Below are 23,971 nucleotides of genomic sequence, written 5' to 3' on the forward strand. Positions count from 1 at the left end.
GGCAGAGGAGTAGGGGACCCTAGTTTCGTCTGATCCCTGGAATTCAGCTAGATAGCTATCAAATCATTCTGAACACCTGCAAACTCAACCAGAGATCTAAGAAAAAGAATTGCTGGGGCGCCTGGGTAGCGCAGTTGTTAAGCGTCTGCCTTCAGCTCAGGGCATGATCCTGGAGTTTCGGGATCGAGCCCCACATCAGGCTCCTCCACTAGGAGCCTGCTTCTTCTTCTCCTACTCCCCCTGCTTGTGTTCCCTCTCTCACTGGCTGTCTCTCTCTCTGTCAAATAAAGAAATAAATAAATCTTTAAAAAAAAAAAAAAAGAATTGCTGCAACTCTACAAATAGAAAAGTGACTACTTTTTGCAAGAATGACAGGACAGAAGAACTCACCGCAAAAAAGAGAACAAGAAGCAGTACTGACTGCCAGGGACCTAAACATTATGGATATAAGTAAGATATTGGAACTAGAGTTAAGAATAACGATTGTAAAGATACTGTCTGGGCTTGGAAAAAGTATAGAAGACATAGGAGAATCCTTTCCTGGAGAAATAAAAGAACTAAAATCTAAACAAGCTGAAATCAAAAGGCTATTAATGAGATGCAATAAAAAATGGACACTCTAACTGCTAGAGGATAAATAAGGCAGAATGGAGAATTAGTGATATAGAAGACAAAATGATGGAGAATAAAGAAGCTGAGAAAAAGAGATAAACAACTACTGGATCACTAGGGGAGAATTTGAGAGATAAGTGGTACCATAAAATGAAACAGTGTTAGAATAATTGGGAACCCAGAAGAAGGGGAAAGAGAGAAAAGGGGGGAAGGAGATATATTAGAGCAAGTTATAGCTGAGAAATTCCCTAATCTGGGGAAGGAAACAGGCATTCAAGTCCAGGAGTCACAGAGCACCCCCCTCAAAATCAAAAATAGGTCAACACCTGGACATATAATAGTGAAGCTTGCAAATTTCAGAGACAAAGAGAAAATCCTGAAAGCAGTTCAGGACAAGAGGTCCTCAACCTACAAGGGTGGAAACATAAGGCTGGCAGCAAACCTATCCATAGAGACCTGACAGGCCAGAAAGGTCTGGCAAGATACATTCAGGGTGTTAAATGAGAAAAATACTCAGCCAAGAATACTCTATCCCACAAGGTTGTCATTCAGAGTAGAAGGGGAGATAAGGAGGTTCCAGAACAAACAGAAACAAATAATTTTTGTGATCACTAAACCAGACCTGCAAGAAATACTAAAGGGATCCTTTAAGTGAAGAGAGAGCCCAAATGTAACATAGACCAGAAAGGAACAGAGACAATATACAGAAATAGTGATTTTACAGGTAATACAATGGCACTAAATTCATAGCTTTCCGTAGTTACTCTGAATATAAATGGGCTAAATGCCCCAATCAAAAGACACAGGGTATCGGATTGGATAAAGAAAGAAGACCCATCCATATGCTGTCTACAAGAGACTCATTTTAGACCCAAAGACACCTCCAGACTGAAAGTGAAGGGGTGGAAAACCACTTATCATGCTAATGGACGTCAAAAGAAAGCTGGGATAGCAATCCTTATATCAGACAAATTAGATTTTTTTTTTTAAAGATTTTATTTATTTATGTGACAGAGAGACAGCCAGCGAGAGAGGGAACACAGCAGGCGAGTGAGAGAGGAAGAAGCAGGCTCCCAGCGGAGGAGCCCGATGTGGGACTCGATCCCGGAATACCGGGATCACGCCCTGAGCCGAAGGCAGACGCTTTAACGACTGTGCTACCCAGGCGCCCCCAGACAAATTAGATTTTAAACCAAAGACTAATAAGAGATGAGGAAGCATACTATATCATAATTAAAGGGCCTATCCAGCAAGAAGATCTAACAGTTGTAAGTATTTATGCCCCTAACATGGGAGCAGCCAATTATATAAACCAATTAATTACAAAATTAAAGAAACACATCAATAATAATACAGTAATAGTAGGGGACTTTAACACCCCACTTACTTCAGTGGACAGTCATTAAGCACAAGATCAACAAGGAAACAAGGGCTTTGAATGACACACTGGACCAGATGGACTTCACAGATACATTCAGAGCATTCCATCCTAAAACAACAGAATATACATTCTTCTCCAGTGCACATAGAACATTCTCCAACGAGATCACATGCTGAGTCACAAATCAGGTCTCAAACAGTACCAAAACATTGGGGTCATTCCCTGTATATTTTCGGACCATAGTGCTTTGAAGCTTGAACCCAATCACAAGAGGAAATTTGGAAGGAACTCAAATGCTTGAAGGTTAAAAAGCATCCTACTAAGGAGTGAATGGGTCAACCAGGAAATTAAAGAAGAATTTTAAAAATTAAGGATTTTAAATGTAAATGAAAGCACAACTGTTCAAAACCTTTGGGATGCAGCAAAGGCAGTCATAAGAGGGAAGTGTATAGCAATACAAGCCTTTCTCAAGAAACAAGAAAGGTCTCAAATACACAACCTAACCTTAAACCTAAAGGAGCTGGAGAAAGAACAGCAAATAAAGCTTAAACCCAACAGGAGAAGAGAAATAATAAAGATTAGAGCAGAAATCAAAGAAATAGAAACCAAAAGAACAGTAGAACAGATCAATGAAACTAGGAGCTGGTTCTTTGAAAGACTTAATAAGATCAATAAACCCCTAGCCAGACTTATCAAAAAGAAAAGTTTAGAAAGGCCCCAAATAAATAAAATTATGAATGAAAAAGTAGAGATCACAACCAACACCGAAGAAATACAAACAATTATAAGAACGTATTATGAGCCACCTATATGCCAACAAATTAGGCAATCTGGAAGAAATGGGTGCTTTCCTAGAAATGTATAAACTACCAAAACTGAAACAGGAAGAAATAGAAGATTTAAACAGACCCATAACTGACAAGGATAGAAGCAGTAATCAAAATTCTCCCAACAAGAGTCTAGGGCCGGATGGCTTCCCAGGGAATTCTACCAAACATTCAAAGAAGAATTAATAACTATATTCTGAAGCTGTTTCAAAAAATAGAAATGGAAGGGAAACTTCCAAATTCTTCTATGAGGCTAGCATTACCTTGATCCCAAAACCAGACAAAGACCCCACCAAAAAGAATTACAAACCAATATGCCTGATGAACATGGATGCCAAAATTCTCAGCAAGATACTAGCCGATAGGATCCAGCAGTACACAAAAAGGATTATTCACCATGACCAAGTGGGATTTATTCCTGGGCTGCAAGGGTGGTTCAGCATCCACAAATCAATCAATGTGATACATCACATTAATAAAGGGAAGGACCAGAACCATATGATACTCTCAGTAGATATAGAAAAAGCATTTGACAAAGTACAGCATCATTTCCTGATTAAAACTCTCCACAGAGGGATGGTAGGACATATCTCAATATCATAAAAACTGTACATGAAAAGCCCATGCAAATAACATTCTCAACAGGGAAAAACTGGGAGCTTTTCCCCCATGATCAGGAACATGACAGGGATGTCCACTCTCACCGCTGTTGTTCAGCATAGTACTAGAAGTCCTAGCTTCAGCAATCAGACAACAAAAAGAAAAGGTATTTAAGTCAGCAAAGAAGTCAAACTCATTCTTCGCAGATGACACGAGACTCAGAAAACCGAAAAGACTCCACCTGAAAATTGCTAGAACTCGTACAGGAATGTAGCGAAGTGACAGGATATAACATCAATGCACAGAAATCTGTTGCATTTCTATACACTAACAATGAGACAGAAGAAAGAGAAATTAAGGAATCAATCCCATTTATAATTGCACCAAAAACCATAAGATAACCTAGGATTAAACGTAAGCAAACAGGCAAAGGATCTATACTCAGAAAACTATAGAACACTCATGAAAGAAATTGAGGAAGACACAAATGGAAAAACGTTCCATGCTCATGGATTGGAAGAACAAATATTGTTAAAATGTCTATGCTTCCTAGAGGAATCTATACATTCAGTGCAATCCCTATCAAAATATCATTGACTTTTTTCACATAGGTGGAACAAGTAATCCTAAAATTTTTATGGAACCAGGAAAGACTCCAAATAGCCAGAGGAATGTTGAAAAAGAAAACCAGAGCTGGTAGCATCACAATGCCAGACTTCAAGCTCCGTGACAAAGCTGTAATCATCAAGACAGTATGGTACTGTCATGGAAACAGACACATAGATCAATGGAACCAAATAGAGAACTCAGAAATGGACCCTCACCTTTGTGGTCAGCTAATCTTCGATAAAGCAGGAAAAAATATCCAGTGGAAAAAAGATGGTCTCTTTAAGAAATGGTGTTGGGAGAATTGGACGCCACATGTAGAAGAATGAAACTGGACCATACACAAAAATAGACTCAAAATGGAGAAAGACCTAAATGTGAGACAGGAATCCATCAAAATCCTAGAGGAGAACCACAGGCAGCAACCTCTCGGACCTCAGCTGCAGCAACTTCTTGCTAGATACATCTCCAAAGGCAAGGGAAACAAAGGCAAAAATGAACCGTGGGGACTCCATCAAGATAAAAAGCTTTTGCACAGCAAAGGAAATGGTCAACAACCCTAAAGAAAACCTCAGAATGGTAGAAGATATTAGCAAAAGTCTTACCAGATCAAGGCCTATTATCCAGAATCTATAAAGAACTTAACCAAACTCAGCACCCAAGGAACAAAAGATCTAGTCAAGAAATGGGCAGAAGACATGAACAGCCATTTCTCCAAAGAAGACATACATACAAATGGCCAACAGACACATGAAATAATGCTCAATATCACTTGGAATCAGGGAAATTCAGATTAAAACCACAATGAGATACCACCTCTAGCCAGTCAGAATGGCTAAAATTAACAACTCAGGAAACAACGAGAATGTTGGCAAGGATGTAGAGAAAGGGGAATCCTCTTACACTGCTGGTGGGAATGCAAGCTGGTACAGCCATTCTGGAAAACAGTATGGAGGTTCCTCAAAAAGTTAAAAATATAACTACCCTATGACCCAATAATTGTACTACTAGGTATATACCCCAAAGACTCAAATGTAGTGATCTGAAGGGGCACCTGCTCCCCAATGTTTATAGCACAGTGTCCACAATAGCCAAACTATGGAAAGAGCCCAGATGTCCATCGACAGATGAATGGATATAGAAGAGGTGGTATGTATATATACAATGGAATATTACTCAGCCATCAGAAAATGAAATCTTGCCATTTGTAAGGACGTGAATGAACTAGAGAGTATTTCTCAATCAGAAAAAGACAATTATATGATTTCGCTTGTGGAATTTAAGAAAAAAAACAGGAGCATAGGGGAAGGGAGGGAAAAATAAAACAAGACTTTGAAATCTGAGAGGGAAGCAAACCATAAGAGACTCTCAATCATAAGAAATAAACCGAAGGTTGCTGGAGGGGCAGGGAGTGGGGGGAATGGGGTCACTGAGTGATGGGCATGAAGGAGGGCACGTGATGTAATGAACAGTGGGTGTTATATACAACTGATGAATCACTGAACTCTACCTCTGAAACTAATAATACGTTATATGTTAATTAATTGAATTTAAATTTTAAAAATATATGAAAAAGATTTTTGAATACCAATTATGTGCTAGACATTTGGGAGAATATAGATAAAAGAAACTTATGGTTTACTTGAAGTGAGACGACTTTATCTAATGCTGTAATTCAGGGCAGGTTTGCTCACATTTCTTATAAAACTAGGGATGGAAAATGGTTTGGTAAGAGCAAAATATTAAGTAGAAGTCAGAGAAATTGCTTTCAAGTTGCAGCCAAATCATGGATGTAATTCTACAGTTGATTGATACTCTTTAGAGATTTAATGTACTCTTTGTCAAAGATGTGCTGTAGGATAAGTAATTCATGTGGCTGCAAAATGTAAGATACTTTAGAAATAACAGGTGGTTGCCATGTAGGCACAAGGGAAAGCACTTGACCTTGGATGGCAGCACAGGAGTGGGAATGTAAACAGGGTTGGATAACTGACTGTAGGGCTAACAAAGAGAAGGGACAGATCAGAGGTCAATTTTTCACCTGCATGTCATTAGAAGAATGGAAGAGGCCATGATAGAATTACTAAATTTAGGAGAAGTATCTGGTTATGGTTTCTTCAAAATCAAAGTGGAAATACATTAGCTACTGAAATACGCTAGTGCTCATTGAGTGTCAAATAGGAGTGGGCATTTTGGATATGGACTTTTTATTACTTGTAATTTATCTCAAAGAAATGGAAGCAGTTGTTTAACTAAAAAGTTACTTAATTTGAAATATTGAACAGAACAGACACTACATTGAATTGTCACACTAATGTCTGTTATGTATGAGATACTATGTACTAAGCTCCATACATTTGAAGAAGTTTTTGATCATGGCTGCCTGTCGCTGAAGATTGCAGTTAAGAGTTGGAGGCAGAAATAAAAAACACTGATTAAACTATAGTGTGATAGATAGATAGATAGATAGATAGATAGATAGATAGATAGATAGATAGATAGATAGATAGATAGATAGATTCAGTGACAAACATGTGCAGAGTATTTCTAGAACTAAAAGCAGAGAGCAAATCTCATTTACCCGAATCTGATAAATCGGCTAGTTTCTTTCTTATAACGGAGGCACATTATCCCTTCTTCATCTTCATAAGATGCAAAATAAATTTCCAACACTACAGTGAGCTATGGTATCCTAATTCTGTGGGTTCTGACCCAACAATCAAGTTAAATATTGTCCTAATACACATTATTTTGAGTAGACAAGATTATATAGATGGAAAGTTTTCGTGATTTTTTTATATGCATATACGCATTTTGTGTGGTTTGTACAGAGGTTCAAATGGTCAGTTGCTCAGAGATGCCCAGTAAATGCTGGAACAACTAGGAGACTTTTTATTTAGGTATTTCTCATTTACTTTTTTATTATTTTGGAAATATCCAAAAATCTCTGAGAAATGTGAGAATTGGTTTTGAGTATATAATACTGGAAAAGCTCCCATTAGTGTTTGTTTACAGGACCCACAGTGCTGGAAGTCTTTAACACCCTCCTGAAGCATCTGCGTCTCAGTGTTGAATTTGAAGCAAATGATTTACAGGGGGGATCTGTAGGCAGTGCTAACTTAAACTCAAGTTCCAAAGACAATGATGAGAAGATTGTGCAGAATGCTATCATCCAAACAATAGGTGAGTATAGTTCCCTTTTCCAAACTATTACGTAAAACAGTGATTAAAAAAGCTCTTGCTGAAAGTTATTTGTCTCTTACATTAGTCAAAGGCGAATGATTGCTTAGTCTTTTAAAAAACTTGATATTCTGAAGCAAACATAAGAATAGGGCAAAGAACACTATACCCTTCACCCACATTCATCTATTAATATTTTATGCCATTTATTTTATCATTTATGTTGTCTCTTCCTCTCCCTCCTCCTCTCCATTTCTCCATGTGTGCATATATGTATGTGTATGTGTACATATATGTGCATATATAAATATATACGTGTAGAGAGAGGTAGGTACGTACATATATCCTCATTTTTTCCCAAACCACTAGAGATTAAGTGCATATGCATCATGCTCTTTTACCACAGAGAATATTTCCAAAGAATAAGATTCTTACATAACCAGAATGCAGTTGTCAACATCAGTGAATTTAACAGTGGCATATACGTTAAACAGACTTCCACGTTTCAGTTTTGTCATTTGACCTAATGTCCTTTAGACCATGTTTTTCCTTACATCCAGGATTCAGTCTAGGATCATAAATTGCATTTAGTTGTAATATTTCTTTCGTTCCTTTAGTCTGGAACATTTCAGTTTTGATATGGGAGTTTTTAAGAGCATACCACCCCCTTTTAAAAAAAGAAATGTTCTCATTTGGGTTTGTCTGGTTGCTCATTCCTGGCTGGATACTACGTAAGTGATAAGGTTCCGCTCGGAGTATTGCCTACAGAGAGGGATGCAGTGTACTTTTGCTTCTCATTGGTGATGTGAGTTTTGATCACTCAAAGTGTTCTGTTTCTCTGTTGTACGGTTTCAGTTTTTATCCTTGCAAACAGTAAGCAGTCTCTGAGGATATGCTTTTAGACCATGTGGATATTCTGCTCTTCACCCAAATCTCCCCCTGAATTTAGTAACCATTCATAATTCTCACCTGAACCTGTCTTTACCATAATGTTGCAAATGGATGGTTTTCGAACTCGGCACTCCCTCCACAGCTGTCAGGTGGCACTCTGTGTTCTGCGGTGAGCAGGAGTCCCTTTTTCTTCCCTATGTATGTATGTAGGAATGCAGGTATTTATATCTTTATTATTGGTATGAGCTTTTGGATTTATATTTTCATGTTTCATAATTCATTCTGTATTTATTATTACATTTTGGTGCTGAAATCATCCCAGATTTGGCCAGTGGGAACTCCCATCTTCCATGTCTTTGTAACATCCCCCCATTTCTTTTGATCACAGCCTTACTGGTTTAAGCCTTTTCAGGCTCATTTTATATTTCCTGTCCCAGCCATGGAATCCGTCATTTCTCAAAGTGCTGTGGTTTCTTTTACTGGGGAATGGTATTAGAAACCAAGTTGTGGGGGCCACTACCTTGGGCTTTAATTTCATGTTTTTTTCCTTAAAAACATGGTAAAAGTTCAATAAAATGATAACTTCCTTTAAAAAAAAAAAAAGCCATGAGAATTTTTGGGGGGAAATAAAGTGATCTGACTGTATTAAATAAAGTAAGATACAAATTAAATACAAATTAAACAAACTCCTATTCTACTTTAACCTTCCCCTCCTGATATCTTTAGAATATCCAGATCATGTTTTAATGTAACTGCATGATTGCTACAGTAATTTCAAAATTGAGTTGTATCCCTGGGTCTTAGTACCTAATTTCTAGTGGTTGCTAATAGTTTCTGCTAAAAATAGAGTCATACATAAATTTTTTTTGGAACCCAGTTTATGTCTTTTATCTGGGTAATTTTCCTATGTGTAGGCTACTTATTTATAATAGTTAGTCCTTTGGAATATGTCATACAAAGTTTCTCTTTTGTATCTTCTTTCTGAAGTTTTATGGGTGTACATCTGTGCATGATGCATCAGCATTCCACACTTAACATATTGAATGTGTATACTCAGCAGGCCCCATACTAGGATTTTGTGATGCGTATGGCTCTCCCCTTGTGGACACGTACGGTTGGTCTCCTTGGTGCCATACCGCTGTTTCAGCTCGCTACAGTCTTACACGCACAGAAATAATCCTCCTGAGGGCAAAGCCCCAGGTGCGTCTTATTTAGTACAGTAACACATAGTAGGTGCTTAAGTTTTTGGAGTGAGTGAAAAGACACAACAAAATGAAGTCCAATATTACCATGGAACCTCTATAGCAGAGACATTTTAGATAGATATTCCTTAAAACAATTAGATCCGTGTATGGTAAACCCAACTTTTATGAGGACTCTTAAATTTACTTGGATTATTTATGGATTTTCTGTGATATTTTAAGGTAAGATATCAGCTATTCTTGCTTTCACAGAATTAATTTGGATTGCTTTTGTGACTTCTAATTAATTCAGTGTTACTCTTTCCAGAATATTTATTTTTTCCAGTATTTTATTATAAAATATAGATATAATAGACTCAAGCAATATTTCTCTGACATACACATTCAAAATAACATGTGAAAATTAAAACATGAGAGAAAAGAAATGCAGTGTGGCGCAGTGAGTAAGATTTTTATTTAATTACACTTCTGATTCCCTCAGTATTTTCTTTTAGAAATTCTCAGTACTCTGGTAGTTACTAGGTCATGTGGATATTACTATTGGACTAGGAAGCAGGGCTGCTGTGCCTTTGGCACTTGACAATACAAGGTTGTTGGCCAAATTCGTTTTTTACGGTAGTCCAGAATCTAGCTCCCTGAAGTGTTCTTTCGTTCTTTCCAGTCAAGCATGAGGGGGGCTCCTCAGTACTTCCGCTCAGCAGTTCAAGTACAAACAGTGGGTATAGAAAATTAATTCCTTTCAGGACTCTCCTCCCAGTTGATTATGTTAGAAACTTATGCCCTCATGGTAATGACTGGCTTGCTTGGAACAGAAAATCAGTGTCTAGTTTTGCATGGTGATTAGCAACATGTCTAATTGGGTTCTTGCAAAGTTGAAAGTACCTTACAAGGAGGGAGGAGAGGGTAATAATAACATAGGCTTTGGCAATGAATGGCCCTCACCTCAGACCTGTTAGCTGTGTAGTTTTTTGGTTTGCGCTATTAACCTCTCTAATCCACATTTCCGCAAGAGGCAGCTGACGTTAATAAGAAATGGTACCGAGACTCATGGTTATTTTGAGGATCCGAATACAAAATAGTTTCTTAACCCCGTAGATAGTGCTTCTGAAGTGTTAGTTAGAATAGTATACTTTACTTGGATTGTGTAATGTTAACCTCATGAGATTTTTGTTTGATTGCTGAAGTGTGTGATAATGGGAAATGACTTTTATCCCCAGATCCAATCAGATGATAAATAGAACAATTTGAGTTTGCATAGATTAATTCCAATCATAGAAGTTTAAGAGTTAAATTGAAAAACTAATTTATTCTTAAATATTAAAAATGAGAAGGTTTTTGTAATGATTATACTGCATTTTGAGAAATGAACAAAACCAGCATGATTCAATACCTGTTCTGATCTTTCAAAGAAACAACAAAGTTTTAAGTTTGAGTAAGTGATAATTAAATGTTTTAAGTCTTCTAGACTAGGAAGTAAACCCATCAAAGGCTACAGCAGATAAATTTAAAATATCCATGAGATGTAAGAGTACATGAGAAAAATGACAAGTAAATAAGGTTTTGTGGGGTTTTTTGCATTAGTTGAATAATATATATTCAGTTAACCCACTGAGTTAGACTGTAAACCTGGTTCATTATAATGACATTCTATAGTATTTCAGCAATTGAAGCCAAAGTAGTGACCTGATTATTGACCTCTCTCTTCACCAAAATGTGACCTAATTACTGACTTCCTTACCAGAACAAGAATTTAGGCTCACAATATGTGAATAAGAGTTTCATCAGAAATACAGCCAGAGGGGTTTTTTTTTCCCTTTTTCTAAAAGTCCAGCTCAAATTGATGATGGTTTGCCATTATAAACCATATGCAAAAGATTTTTAGACATTTATTATTTTATCTAAGGATTAGTCTGTTATGTACATCTTTTACATGAGTAAAGGATTTCGAACAGAAGAAATTAGAATATCTTTAGAGTTTTGTTTTTTGAACTTTTAAAATTTTAATACAATTCAAATCAGTGTGCCAGGTTCATTTCAGCTCCTTCACTGCCAAACCTGGGGGCAGGGACTGCTTTAGTTTCTCTTTGTCTGTGATGACTGAGGTATAAAGGTATCCGCTACATTGAACTTGAAACTACACGTTATCCTTCCTTTTTTTGATCTTGCTGGGTATGGCATCCTTTTGCCTGGCTGTGAGCAGGAAGTCCTTGATTTCTTCAATTCCGTGAGGCATGGCTCCGAGGGGCACAGGGGAGGGCGGCCAGCACAGTAAGCGGCAAGAAGGGAGGATAGAAGAGGACTTCAGAGTTACATATATAATTTAAAGACATCATTTTACCACATATTGAAAGCTTTGGTTAAAAATATATTATGATTGAGTATTATGGAAAAATAACTTTCCATTTGTAAAATTTATCTTAACTTTATCTTAATATTTTCATAGGATTTTTTGGAAGTAACCTACCAGATTATCAGAGGTCAGAAATCATGATGTTCATTATGGGGAAAGTACCCGTTTTTGGAACATCCACCCATACTTTGGATATCAGTCAACTAGGGTATGCATCTGTAGTTTTCCTGTGTTCTCAAAGTATAAATTTTAAATTAATCTTGGGTTAAATTTAATTTAATGTTATAATATGTTTTTTTTATTTTTAGTTTTTTTTATTTTTATTTTTTTTTAAAGATTTTATTTATTTATTCAGCAGAGATAGAGACAGCCAGCGAGAGAGGGAACACAAGCAGGGGGAGTGGGAGAGGAAGAAGCAGGCTCATAGCGGAGGAGCCTGATGTGGGGCTCGATCCCATAACGCTGGGATCACGCCCTGAGCCGAAGGCAGACGCTTTAACCACTGTGCCACCCAGGCGCCCCATAATATGTTTTTTTTTAATCATTAGTAATAAAAATCCTGTGGAAATCATTGTTTTTCTGGCACTACATTGCTAAGCAATTTTATCAACATTGCCTGATTTTAGGATCAGTTTTCAGTATATTGTAAATTCTCAAATTTTCTATGTCTTACATTGACTAGGTTGAAGGTTTATTTGGCCTGGACATTGTCTATATACATACATAATGTAGGGTAAAGCTTTGCCAGAATGTTGACTTATTCCTAGAATTCTAGAACTGAAAGTGATTTTAAAGATCATATGTTTTGGCTCCCTCATTTTATAGTTTGATTTGATTTTACAACATGCTAAATAAAGCTTTAGTTAGGAAATTTTTTTTGTGTTTTTAATTTCATAAAGAAATGATAGTCTTATTTGATTTATATTTCTTTGACCACCAATTAAATAACCATTTTCCATTTGTTAGCTTTTCTTTTAATTGTCCGTTCGTATCTGCTTATTGATAAATGTTAAATAGGTAACTGTATTTGTCAATTTTATTTATGGTAAATATATTCTTACAGTGTCTTTAAATTGGGGTTGTTTTTCACTGTGTGTTCATATGATTGAATTATTGAATTCTCACATCATTACATTTGTAGGTCTGTTTTCATTGAGAGCCAATAGCTTTTTAATTTTTTAAATTTTTGTTTGTTTCTTACATATAACTCTTTAATTCATATGAAACTGACAAGTATAAAGTGAGTCATAACTTTAGCTAATAAATAGTCTATTTAAATCAAAATGAATAGAGTTTTAAAATCAAGTAATAATATAAGCAAATGAAATAATGTCAATGTCAATTACTATTAATAAGATAATACCAGTATTTTGTATGTCTTAGGGATTTGGGAACCAGGCGGATTCAGATAATGTTGCTGAGATCTTTACTTATGGTAAGGCATTTAAGATAAGTGAAGAATGCACTTACATTACTGAAGAGGTTGAAAGAATAGCTTCATGTTATCCATTTTTTCTTATATTGTAAGATACTATTTATGATTAGGTTTTTTTATGGTTTATGTACTTAAATATTTTATTTTATTCTTTTACTGTTTATTCCTCACTTCCGTCATCTTATTTGATCTTCATAATGATGAAATATACAGAGGATAGAAAGTATTGTGTTTTCTACACGAAGATGCCCGGGCTCAGGAGACTTGGAGTGGGAGGAGTGGAAGAGGTTCACCAAGGTCAATAAGCTGAAGACTAGAAGTTGGATGTGAAACCATGTTCTTTGTACAAATCATGCTGTTTCCTTCATACACTGACCAAATAAGGACTTCTCGTTTGGAAAAATAATTCAGCTATAAATAGATAAAAAGGAAAAGCATACCTAAAATGTGAAGTCCTCTGGTTATTTTATAGTAATTATTTTCATCTTTGATTTAACTATATCTAGTATAACGCCAGGAACAAAGTAGGAGCTGATTATTTGGAATGTGTGTCCTTCCACAGCCTTTAAAGATCTTTAAAATTTGTTTTAGGAAATCTTTATTGTACATGATCCATTGGAAAAAAAAAATTCTATTTATTTGAGAGAGGGAGAGAGCATGAGAGAGAGCGAGCAGAGTACGGGTAGGGGGTGGATGGAGGGCAGAGGGAGAAGCAGGCTCCCTGCTGAGTGGGAGCCCAATGCGGGGCCCAATCCCAGGATCCTGAGACCTGAGCTAAAGGCAGATGCTTAGCCAACTGAGCCACTTAGGTGCCCCGTTTTTTTCTTTTTTAAATAAATATTTCATACCTAGGGTTTAGTACAGAAATATCTTTTGTGTTTCATTTTTAATTCTGGTTATGGTATTTGCTATACAGAAGTTTTAAATCTAATATGGCCAGATTTATCAAACCTTTCATATGTATTTTATGATTTTTTATTTGTATCTTGTTTAAGAACTTTTGCCTACTCTTATGATATAAGCACATTTTATCTAAATTTTTTTACAGAAATTTTTAAAATTCGGCTTTCCATAGCTAGATATTTGAAGTTTATTTTTGTATGTGGTGTGAAACTTGGATATATTTTTAACTCTTCTAGGCGGGTAGCAATTGTCCTAACCAGTTTCCTTTCTTGCTTATAAAATCACCGCCTTCCTATAATAAGTGCCCAAATATAAATACCCATATTCGCTTGTAATCCTGACTACAGAGACTCCCCACCTGAAACTTCTTCTGTTTCTAAGCCTTTTAATGAAACAAATACCCCGAGTAAATCATCTTGTCTCTAATCCTAATTGTACCAGAGTCACCTGAATGAATGTCTATGTGGGATGGTTAAAATGCTTAGTAGCATTTAAGCATATGCTCTTGAAAAGCTTTAAATTTAGAAGACAGAGATACATTCAGAAATGTCAAATCAAGTAATGAATAAAGTACAGCTTTACAAAATAAAAATATATTCCTGTTACCCTAAACTGCTTACTTCAAAAGAATAATTTGACAATTTAAATTTAAATTTTTCAGGTCTTACCTGTACTGTACTATTTGCTACCTAATAACCTTGTACTTACTACCTATTCCACAGATTCTTGACCTCTCTGAGCCTCTTTTCTGTTACAAAATGGGGATATACACTGATGACTGCCTCATAGGGATGTGGTGAAGAGGAAGTTAATATTCATACAGTACTGAGACTTGTGCCTGGCACATAGTAAATATGTGCTTTTATTAATTTTACTCTCTTTATTATGATGTTTTTGCAAATTCATTAAAATCCTGATTACTTTTTTTTTTTTAGGATTTATTTATTTATTTATTTTAGAGGGAGAGCATGGTGGGGAGGGGCAGAAGGAAAAGGACAGGGAGGGAGAATTTTAAGCAGATTACACAGTGAACACAAGCTTGACGTGGGGCTCGATCTCATGACCCTGAGATCACACCCTGAGCGGAAACCAAGAGTCGGACACTTAACTGACTGCGTCACCCAGGTGCCCCAAAATCCTCATTAGCTTATAAATTTCCTTTTTGTTTTTCATTCAGGCTTACCTTCATACTTGCTGTTTCCCTAAATTTATGGTTTTTATAAAACAGTTTGAGAATTTTACCAAAGAAGGACTCATGACAAAGGTTTTTTGTTTCTTTGTTTTTCCTCCCTATAACCAGGTAACCTCTGGATACAAAGCAAAGACAATTGTTACTGCATTGCCTGGATCTTTTCTGGATCCTTTGTTATCACCATCCCTCATGGAAGACTATGAACTGAGACAGTTAGTCTTGGAAGTAATGCATAATCTCATGGATCGCCATGACAATAGGGCAAAACTCCGAGGGATCAGGTATGAGCCATTTTGAAATAGGCTTAGTGATAATGTTTTTAAATTCTCACATTAATGTATTCAAGTATTGTGATTTTTTTAATCTAAGATTTTTAAGTTTTAATTCAAAGTTTTATTTAATTGGTACTAGACAATTTACTATATTTTAAGATAGCAAGTGTTCGAAGGTCATTTAATGTACTTTCAGAGATCTCATCTACTAGTATTTACTAGTTACATGAATTTTATTTTGGTTTTGCTTTAAACTTAGGAATGAAAGGAGTCAAGATGAATGTAAGAGTTCCCCTTAATTGAGCTTGGTAATTCAGTAGTATCATTACATATAGGCTTATTTCAAATGCTCATTGAAATGTGTTAAATAGTTCAAACTCCTAACTGTGATTTGCCTTAGAAGACATGATATTATAACTCAATGTGCTATTCATTAAAAATTACATGTTGTCTCTAGAATAATACCAGATGTAGCTGACCTAAAGATAAAAAGAGAAAAAATTTGTAGACAAGATACAAGTTTCATGAAAAAGGTAAGATTATTTTCTTAAAAATAATGCATGATGTAAGTTATAGCTGTTTGAATTGTTAGGTAGTTTTATATTGATCTATGACTTTAAAAGGAAGCCATTGAATTCTGTAGAGTTGGAAATCTCAAACAGCCATCTTTAGCCTTCCCACATTACCGCAACATTCTTGATGGTGTCTCTTCCAGCCTGTGTTTAAGCTTTGGTGGATGCTGCAGTAGTTCTAAATTCTCCTTTGAGTAAAACGTCTCCCTGTAATTTCTGTCCTGCACTCCTCTCCACCCCAGGCACACACACTAATTCCACTTTTAGTGGCTTCAAGTTTTTGAAAATACTTATCACTATTGAATAAATAAATATAATGAGTGTTTTATGTTTTTGCTGTGTATTTGGTATTCATTGTTCTGTGCATTATTTGGGATATAAAGATGAGGTAGGCAGGATCTCTGCCCTTAAATGTAATATGTAACCAGATGTTCATTATGATTGGTTGAATTTTGTATGTCTGTTGGCAAATGGCTGAATTTAGAAAATTGTGACTCCTAAAGTTATTTAGCATATTGAATAATCTTTCTGTGTATTCTTCATCCAAAGCTTGAGCACTTAGTATTTGTCAGATTCTGAGCTCAACATTGAGAGATACAGCAGTATCCACGACACACATACCAAGTGGCCTCAAGATAATCTCAGTCTTGCTGGATAAGTGAGCCTTGGTCTTTAGAGGTGCAGGGAACAACAGACAGAGAGCCCCATAGGAAGACAGGTGCAGATATCTATAATCCGTGTTCTTCTGTGGCTCATCACTAGACCATCCATGCTTTGTCCCTGTCACCATCTTTTATTTTGCTGTCTCTGTTACTTTTGATTGCTGTGTTTCAAGTTAATGTCCCCACAGTTTAAAATCTTCATTTGAAAAATGATTTATAAAATAACAGTTACTAAATTAACGTGAATAAAATAATTCTTTAAGTTTGGCTCTGTTGTGTATGAAAAAACGTGGTTAATAGGACAAAGGCATTAGCTCTTTTCAACTTTTACTTTTTTCAGTATTTCCTTATATTATCCAGTTAATGAAAGAAGTTGTTTCTCATAACTGAAGAACTTTTAATCATGATTAATAGAATGAATTTTGAAAACTCACTGATAACTAGCTTTTAAGCTTTGACTTTATATAATGACATTAAGCAATCCTGAATTTGGGGACTGGATTCATTTTATTTTATCTGGTATGACAGTGGTAGAAATAATCCTTTTTCCCATTAATTTTGCTAGCCAACTAATTTTGAAAGGGTCCAGTTGAACCAAAAGATTGGACTATTATTCCATGTCCAATTTTGAATTTTTTAAAGTTGTTCTCTGAATTGCTTATCCTTCGATTTTATAATTTAAAATAACTGGCTAAGCATTTGTTACCGTTAGTATAAACTTCTTTTTAGTGTATTTTTCTTTTGGTGCAATCTGTTCACTTTTTTTTTTTAAATCAAATTTTATTTTTACAACTGGACACCCTTTTTTCATTTACCTTCCAATTTATCCTCTCAGTCAAAACGCTGTTTGGTTTCCTTTGGCAACTTTAACTGGCACCTTGTGGAAATTTCGACAAAGACCTAAAGGAAAAAAAGTTGAGGTTCTGTAGCCAGGGGATGATGGCCTGCCCTTTGGATATTACTACCCATCCCAAAACTGCTCCATCCGAATGTTTTAGGGATGTCTTAAACATCAGGTCTGTGTTTGAAAACCTGTCCTGGGGCAGGAAGCCCGCACAGGTTACCCTGGGAGGTGCTGCTTCACCTCCTCCTTCCTAATGAAGCTGTCCTTGCAGGTACAAGGAAAAGCCACCGCCACTCAGTATCTCGTGGCTCACCTGGCAGGGCTCCTCTCCTAAAGCTAGAATCCTGACAAAATATCACCAGATGAAAGAGCTCTTGTTAATGGCTTCAGCAATTCAGGGTATCACTTAGCAAAAAAAGTACCAATTATTACGAAATACAAAATGCATGGGCATTATTACTCTGAAGTGAGCAACAATGTAGGCCCCCCACATGCCCGGCCTGTCCATGGCTCCATGTCGTCCACAGCAGATAGCAATCCCTGTGCTTTTATGAAAACGGGCTCCTTCATTTTCTTTACAGTTTGCCACCTAAATGTACATCTTTCGATTCTTGAACAATACAGTGTAGTTTTGTCAGTTTTTATATTTGTGTGAACGGAACCCTATGTTACATGTTCCTTTATGTTTTCTTTCATTTAGCTCTATTTTGGTAGAATTCATTCGTATGTGTAGCTGCGTAGTATTGTGTAACAGGAATATACCACAAGCTATCTGTTCTCCTGCTGGGGACATTTGAATTGTTTCTGGTTTGGGGTTGTTGCAGACAGGGTTGCTGTGAACGTTCTTGTACATGTGGTGTACTGCATGTAACTCCCATTTCTTTAAGGACTGTAGGAGAGACATTGCCAAGTAATGGGTTCTTCAGATTTATTAGACAATTCCAAACCACTTTGTGAAATCATCACACCAACTTACACCATATTATTATAGCGCATAATGTTAGATTTTAATGTTATCTAATCTGATGGGTATGTATGTAGTAGGTACAAAATCAACTTGAATTACTTAAGGAACCTGATGTCTAAACTCCCGTGTGTACAAGCTTTAATGTTAATGATGTTTAGGAACCATAGGATTCAAGAAAGGGGTTGGAGAGGGCCCAGTACATAGACCGTTGTTCCACACCCAGGTATGGAACAATTTGAGAGAAGCAAACTCTGGATTCAGAAGACTGTGTTCATCTTGTTCAGTCCTTTCCCCTAAAGTGAACAGTCAGGTTAACCTGCTGAGAAACAGGCCCAGAGTGTTAAGCTAAAGTCCCTCCACGTATGAGTGAATAGGCCCCTAGTCTTAACCCGGCTACTATTAGAATCACCTGGGGCTTCATGCTACAAAAATACTTGGGTTTCACCACTAACCAGCTAAATCATATTGGGGGTGGGCAGTGGAGAGGGTAGAAGCATGGTGGTCATTCCAGTTTCTCAATGATCGTAGCTTACAATTAGTGTTGAGAACCAGTGCAACAGCTTGAGTTAATTACTGCTAGTAATTAACCACATAAAGTACCACATAGTAATTAACCACATAATTTACCTTGTAAAGTCACTTAGACTTTCAATGGGGAACACGCTCTTATTTCTGTTAGCTCTCACTTAGCAAAGTTGGGCCTGTACCCAGGAATGCTTTAGATAGGAGAGGCTTTTCCATTCTGTATTAATATATTTAGATTAGTTTGGTTTAGGGGAAAACCTTTTGCAGTCCCTGGAGTGTTTCTGTAACCTCTCCCTTGTATAAGGCTTTAGGCTTGCCTTTGCTCATTCCATGTCAGAGTGTCATAGTGGAACCTGCAGATGCTCTTCCTCGGACAGCTCCCAACCCACCTCACAGGAGATCGCCTCCAAAGGCAAGAAAGCCTGAGTCCTCTTCCCCTTAGCCAGATGTCTGTTTTTTTATCCTTGCCAAGGCTGTATTGCAGAAGCATCTCCCATAACTCTGCCAGCTGTTTCAGCCTTTTCCCCAGTCTATGATTTGCTTTTGTCTTTTCAAATTATCACTAAAAGCATTTCATTGTTTACACTGGAACTCTTTCTTAGCTGCTATTTTTATTTCTGGTTACTGCTTCAACTCTGTCTTAGCTGGTAGTTGTATATTAGCATATCTGTTGATGTTGATAGTTGTAATACAATTTGACCATCTGATTATTAGCTTAAGTTTCTCTTCCATGTTATGTAATAAAAGCTACTTTGTAGGAGGTTATATGCATATGTATATGAAATCTGCCTCTACTACTCTTAAGCAAAATCATCTTTTTCCTCTGTCACTTCCCTTTTCAGAATGGGCAACAACTGTATCGGCACATATATTTGGGCTGTAAAGAGGAAGACAATGTTCAGAAGAACTATGAGCTACTTTATACTTCTCTTGCTCTTATAACTATTGAATTGGCCAATGAAGAAGTGGTTATTGATCTCATTCGTTTAGCCATTGCTTTACAGGTATGCTTTCATAATCTTTCAGTGAAGAAAACATTGTTTTTTATGAACTAGGCACCATCTTTAAAGTGGTTTTGCCTTTATCCAAGTATCCAAGAACATGAATTTTAAAAGGGAGGTGTCTAGTTTTAAACAGAAGGTACTCCAGGTTATGATCATATTCATTCTTTTAACAAATATTGAGTGAGTATTAGCTGTGTGCCAGATTTGCTCAGAGCCTTGGGAGTACTGTGAAGAGGGGGCAGTGTGGCCCTTCCACCCATACTCTGTCTAGTGGGGAAAAGGGTTGTTGCATAGTCATTACATATGTAGCTGTCTCATTGGAGTGTGCAAAGGACAGTGTGTGATGGGAATATGTATCAGATAGGTATTTTAGTGCAAGACATAAATGTGTACATGTGCATGTATACACACACACACACACACACGTGTGTGTGTATTTGTCTATCCCCCCGCCCCCTGAAAGACTTTCCTAAGAAAGAGCTATTTGAGAGATTGAACTCTCCTGTAAATGGACATTTATTCTCCTTTCAGAATTCTTTAAAAAAACAACTTCTTAGAAGGTAACATTTTTATCAGCAGTCCACAAACGACCTGCAGTTTTTCTGTGTAATCATAGAGAAAGCACTAATGGAGCATAAGACGTTGATCTGTCAGCCATGTTTGTTTTTTTATTAAAGGACAGTGCAATTATCAATGAGGATAATTTGCCCATGTTCCATCGCTGTGGGATCATGGCACTGGTGGCGGCATACCTCAACTTTGTAAGTCAGATGATAGCTGTCCCTGCATTTTGTCAACATGTTAGCAAGGTAAGATGTTTGGAAAAGTCCTTCAACTTAATTTTTGTATAAAAATGGCTGATTTTCCCCCAGTTCTGATTATTTTTAATTTTGATGATTGTGTATCAAATTCTAAAGATTATGCTGTAAAAGTATGCATCACTTTTTCAGTAGTGACTTAATTGAAACTAAAGTAAAACTACAACTAGTGTTCATATTTTCTTTGATGCCTGTTGCTTTATTAGAATTTTTTTGTATAGTGGTCAAGTAGAATGCATGGTTTTCTTCTAGAATGTCATGTGAATTCTTACATAATTGTTTTCTTTTTAAGCCATTATGAATCTCAGTATCTAAATTATTTTTAGTTATACTGTTTTATACTATTTTAGTTATTGGGTTTTTTTTTAAGATTTTATTTATTTATTTATTTGACAGAGAGAGATAGCCAGCGAGAGCGGGAACACAAAGCAGGGGGAGTGGGAGAGGAAGAAGCAGGTTCCCAGCAGAGCAGGGAGCCTGATGTGGGGCTCGATCCCAGGACCCTGGGATCAGGCCCTGAGCCGAAGGCAGACTCTTAACAACTAAGTCACTCAGGCGCCCCTATTTTAGTTATTGTTTTGAACCAGTCTATTTGAGCCATGTCTCCAAGGTTGAATTATTGAGGAAAACATTCGTTAGAGATTTGTCTTGTGTTATTCAATTATATTCAGCTTTTGTCAGCAATAACTCATTAAATAGCTACTTGCATAATTTAATATGCATTTCAGAGCCTCTAACTTACCTGGCAGAGAAAGTCCACTGTAATTTTTATTCTTTAAAGATACTGGTCAAGGAGAGCCTCATTTTTCTGATATTGGAAGTGCATCTCTCAGTCCATGCTAAAATGCAGGCTTTTAGTGCATTCTAAGAAATAAAACTCATTCATTCATTAGACAAATGGTTGACTATCTGATGCCTGCCCTTAGAGATAAAATACTTCAAAAGCAGAGGTTCCCCTCGGAGTTGCTCACAGTGGCACAGAGGAGCCCGGCCTCAGAAGTGCATTGAGACCTCACACACACGCTACAGAAGGAGGCTCGGGAGAGTGAGGGTGCTCACAGCCTTGGGCTTTGTCAGGGGGTTTCCAACGCAGTGGCACTCGAGAAAATACATGTTCTTATCCTTTTATAGTAGGTTCAATCAAATATAATACATCATTGTTTTTGGTACTGCATGCATTATTTTATTGTCATGGTTTTGTTACCTTCTGAATTTTTAAAATAATAAATGTGAAAATAAAATGATCTCTGCATGTGGGCTCTAAACATAGCTTAAAGTCCAAAATAAAGTGCTGGTATTTTTATAAATGTTTAATTTCTGTGTTTTTAGTTTTCCAGATTTTCAGAGCCAGGTCCTGAGGAGTGAGGTTTTTGATTTTTTTGTTTTGTTTTTGGGTATTTTTCAGGTTATTGAAATTCGAACTATGGAAGCCCCGTATTTTCTACCAGAGCATATTTTCAGAGATAAGTGCATGTATGTTAATTCTTTACATTTTAAGGAAGAGGCACTGGCTTGAGAAACCAGTCAGTGATGATTATAAAGGAGTAAAGTGTTGTTAGAATATTTTCGTATATTTTGTATTTCTGTCATTTAATACATCTGACTTCCTTACTATAAAAGTTCTTGTACATTATAAGTGTAGACTCATGCACAGAGTCGACCTTTGATGAAAAAAAATTACCTTACCTCTTTTTAATATAGAGATATATCTCTTAAATATAGCATGTTCTCAAATATAAATAAGCATTTCTTTAAGAGAATACAGTATTCTGGTCAAGAATTTCAGTAATATATAACAGCATTCACAAAACGATGGGACAGAGACTATTAAGGAAAATCGGTGTTACACCCTACACTGTCCCTTGCTCTTGAAACAACATATATGTGAACTATACTTTATTCAGACTTTGGGGCTGTAAAAGCAGTGTGATATTGAAAGCATCACCATAAGATATCAGACAGTTGGAGAAGAAAGTGGACCTTTATGTGATTGGTCAGGTGTTTCTTATCACTTCATGGGCTGGTAAGTGTTTCATTAGCAATCACTGAGCTGCAGTTTGATTTTCTTCTCTCAGTTTTAATTAGCATGCAGGTTAAAGCTGAATTCAGTCCATCTTTAGTCCTTCATCATTTAATGCGTGAATACCCACAGAATAATTAAAGGCTGACTTCCCCATTGGAACGTTATTGGAGAAGGAATCACAGCAGAATGCTTAACATATGGGACTACATACCATGTGTTTTTATAGTCAGATTGGTCACCAAAAATACACTGATTTTTTATCACTAATTACAGTTTAAGTTGTGTTTATATTTATATTTAGGCTTTGATCTAGCATGCTTGCATATTAACTTATTTTTGCTTAGTAATTTAAATAATGCTGAATGACTTTTGTTTTGATCAACCCGACAGGCTTCCAAAATCTTTAGAGAAGCATGACAAAAATTTATACTTTTTGACGAACAAGATTGCAGAGTCACTAGGTGGAAGTGGCTACAGTGTTGAGAGGTTGTCAGTACCGTATGTACCACAAGTAACAGGTAAGAGGAGGGTAGTTGGACTCTAACCCTGGTGATTACGTTTCCGTAATTTTTCCATTAACCCAATTAGCAATGAGTTTGTATACATATTTTATCACAGTTTTTCAAATGCTTAGAAGGTTTTACTTCCACTTTAAAAGTTTCCTTTTGAAAACCTTTAGTAATGATTTTATCATGAACAAATGGAGTCCTTAAGTGATTGTTAGTATTATACTTAACATATTATAGTACTTTAAACAGAGAAGCCCATGGAAATCTTCTCTCATTAACCCATTTTGTCTTTGACTTACGGAAATATATGTAAATTGTTTAATGAGTGATTCGTGACTGTTGAGCTGAATGAATCAGGTAACTGCTTTCATTGGAAAGAGTGCTATCTGCTCTGTAAAAGGCCTGCAGACCCTTTAAGTTAAGAATGTGTTTTCCTCTGTGCACCATGTATTTCCTTCCATTCTTTTCATTGCCTCAAATAATTCTGTTGTTTTTAAGGCAGAACTACATAGTGTCTTGCATTCAGTGTTTAACAGCTGATGTCAGAGTCTCTCTGTCCTATGCCTTCATTGTCATTTGATGGTCGTATAAGTATT

At 36.5% G+C, this 23,971-nt stretch overlaps 1 protein-coding gene and 1 pseudogene across 4 annotated transcripts in view; one reads left to right on the forward strand and one right to left on the reverse strand.

Annotated features, from left to right (window-relative positions):
* EFR3A (EFR3 homolog A) overlaps positions 1-23,971 on the forward strand; it is a 106,181-nt gene that overhangs the window by 59,834 nt on the left and 22,376 nt on the right. For all 4 annotated transcript variants that reach the window (XM_040625708.1, XM_040625707.1, XM_040625710.1 and 1 more), the window contains 9 exons: positions 7,042-7,209; positions 11,743-11,857; positions 13,033-13,084; positions 15,288-15,460; positions 15,909-15,984; positions 19,864-20,025; positions 20,703-20,834; positions 22,249-22,316; positions 23,257-23,384. In XM_040625708.1, coding sequence (XP_040481642.1) covers positions 7,042-7,209; positions 11,743-11,857; positions 13,033-13,084; positions 15,288-15,460; positions 15,909-15,984; positions 19,864-20,025; positions 20,703-20,834; positions 22,249-22,316; positions 23,257-23,384 — 1,074 coding nt within the window. The remainder of the gene's footprint in view (positions 1-7,041; positions 7,210-11,742; positions 11,858-13,032; positions 13,085-15,287; positions 15,461-15,908; positions 15,985-19,863; positions 20,026-20,702; positions 20,835-22,248; positions 22,317-23,256; positions 23,385-23,971) is intronic.
* On the reverse strand, positions 11,218-11,725 carry LOC121101680 (annotated as a pseudogene).

The sequence above is a fragment of the Ursus maritimus genome, unplaced genomic scaffold, assembly GCF_017311325.1.
Source record: "Ursus maritimus isolate PB19 unplaced genomic scaffold, ASM1731132v1 scaffold_9, whole genome shotgun sequence".
Lineage (NCBI taxonomy): Eukaryota > Metazoa > Chordata > Mammalia > Carnivora > Ursidae > Ursus > Ursus maritimus.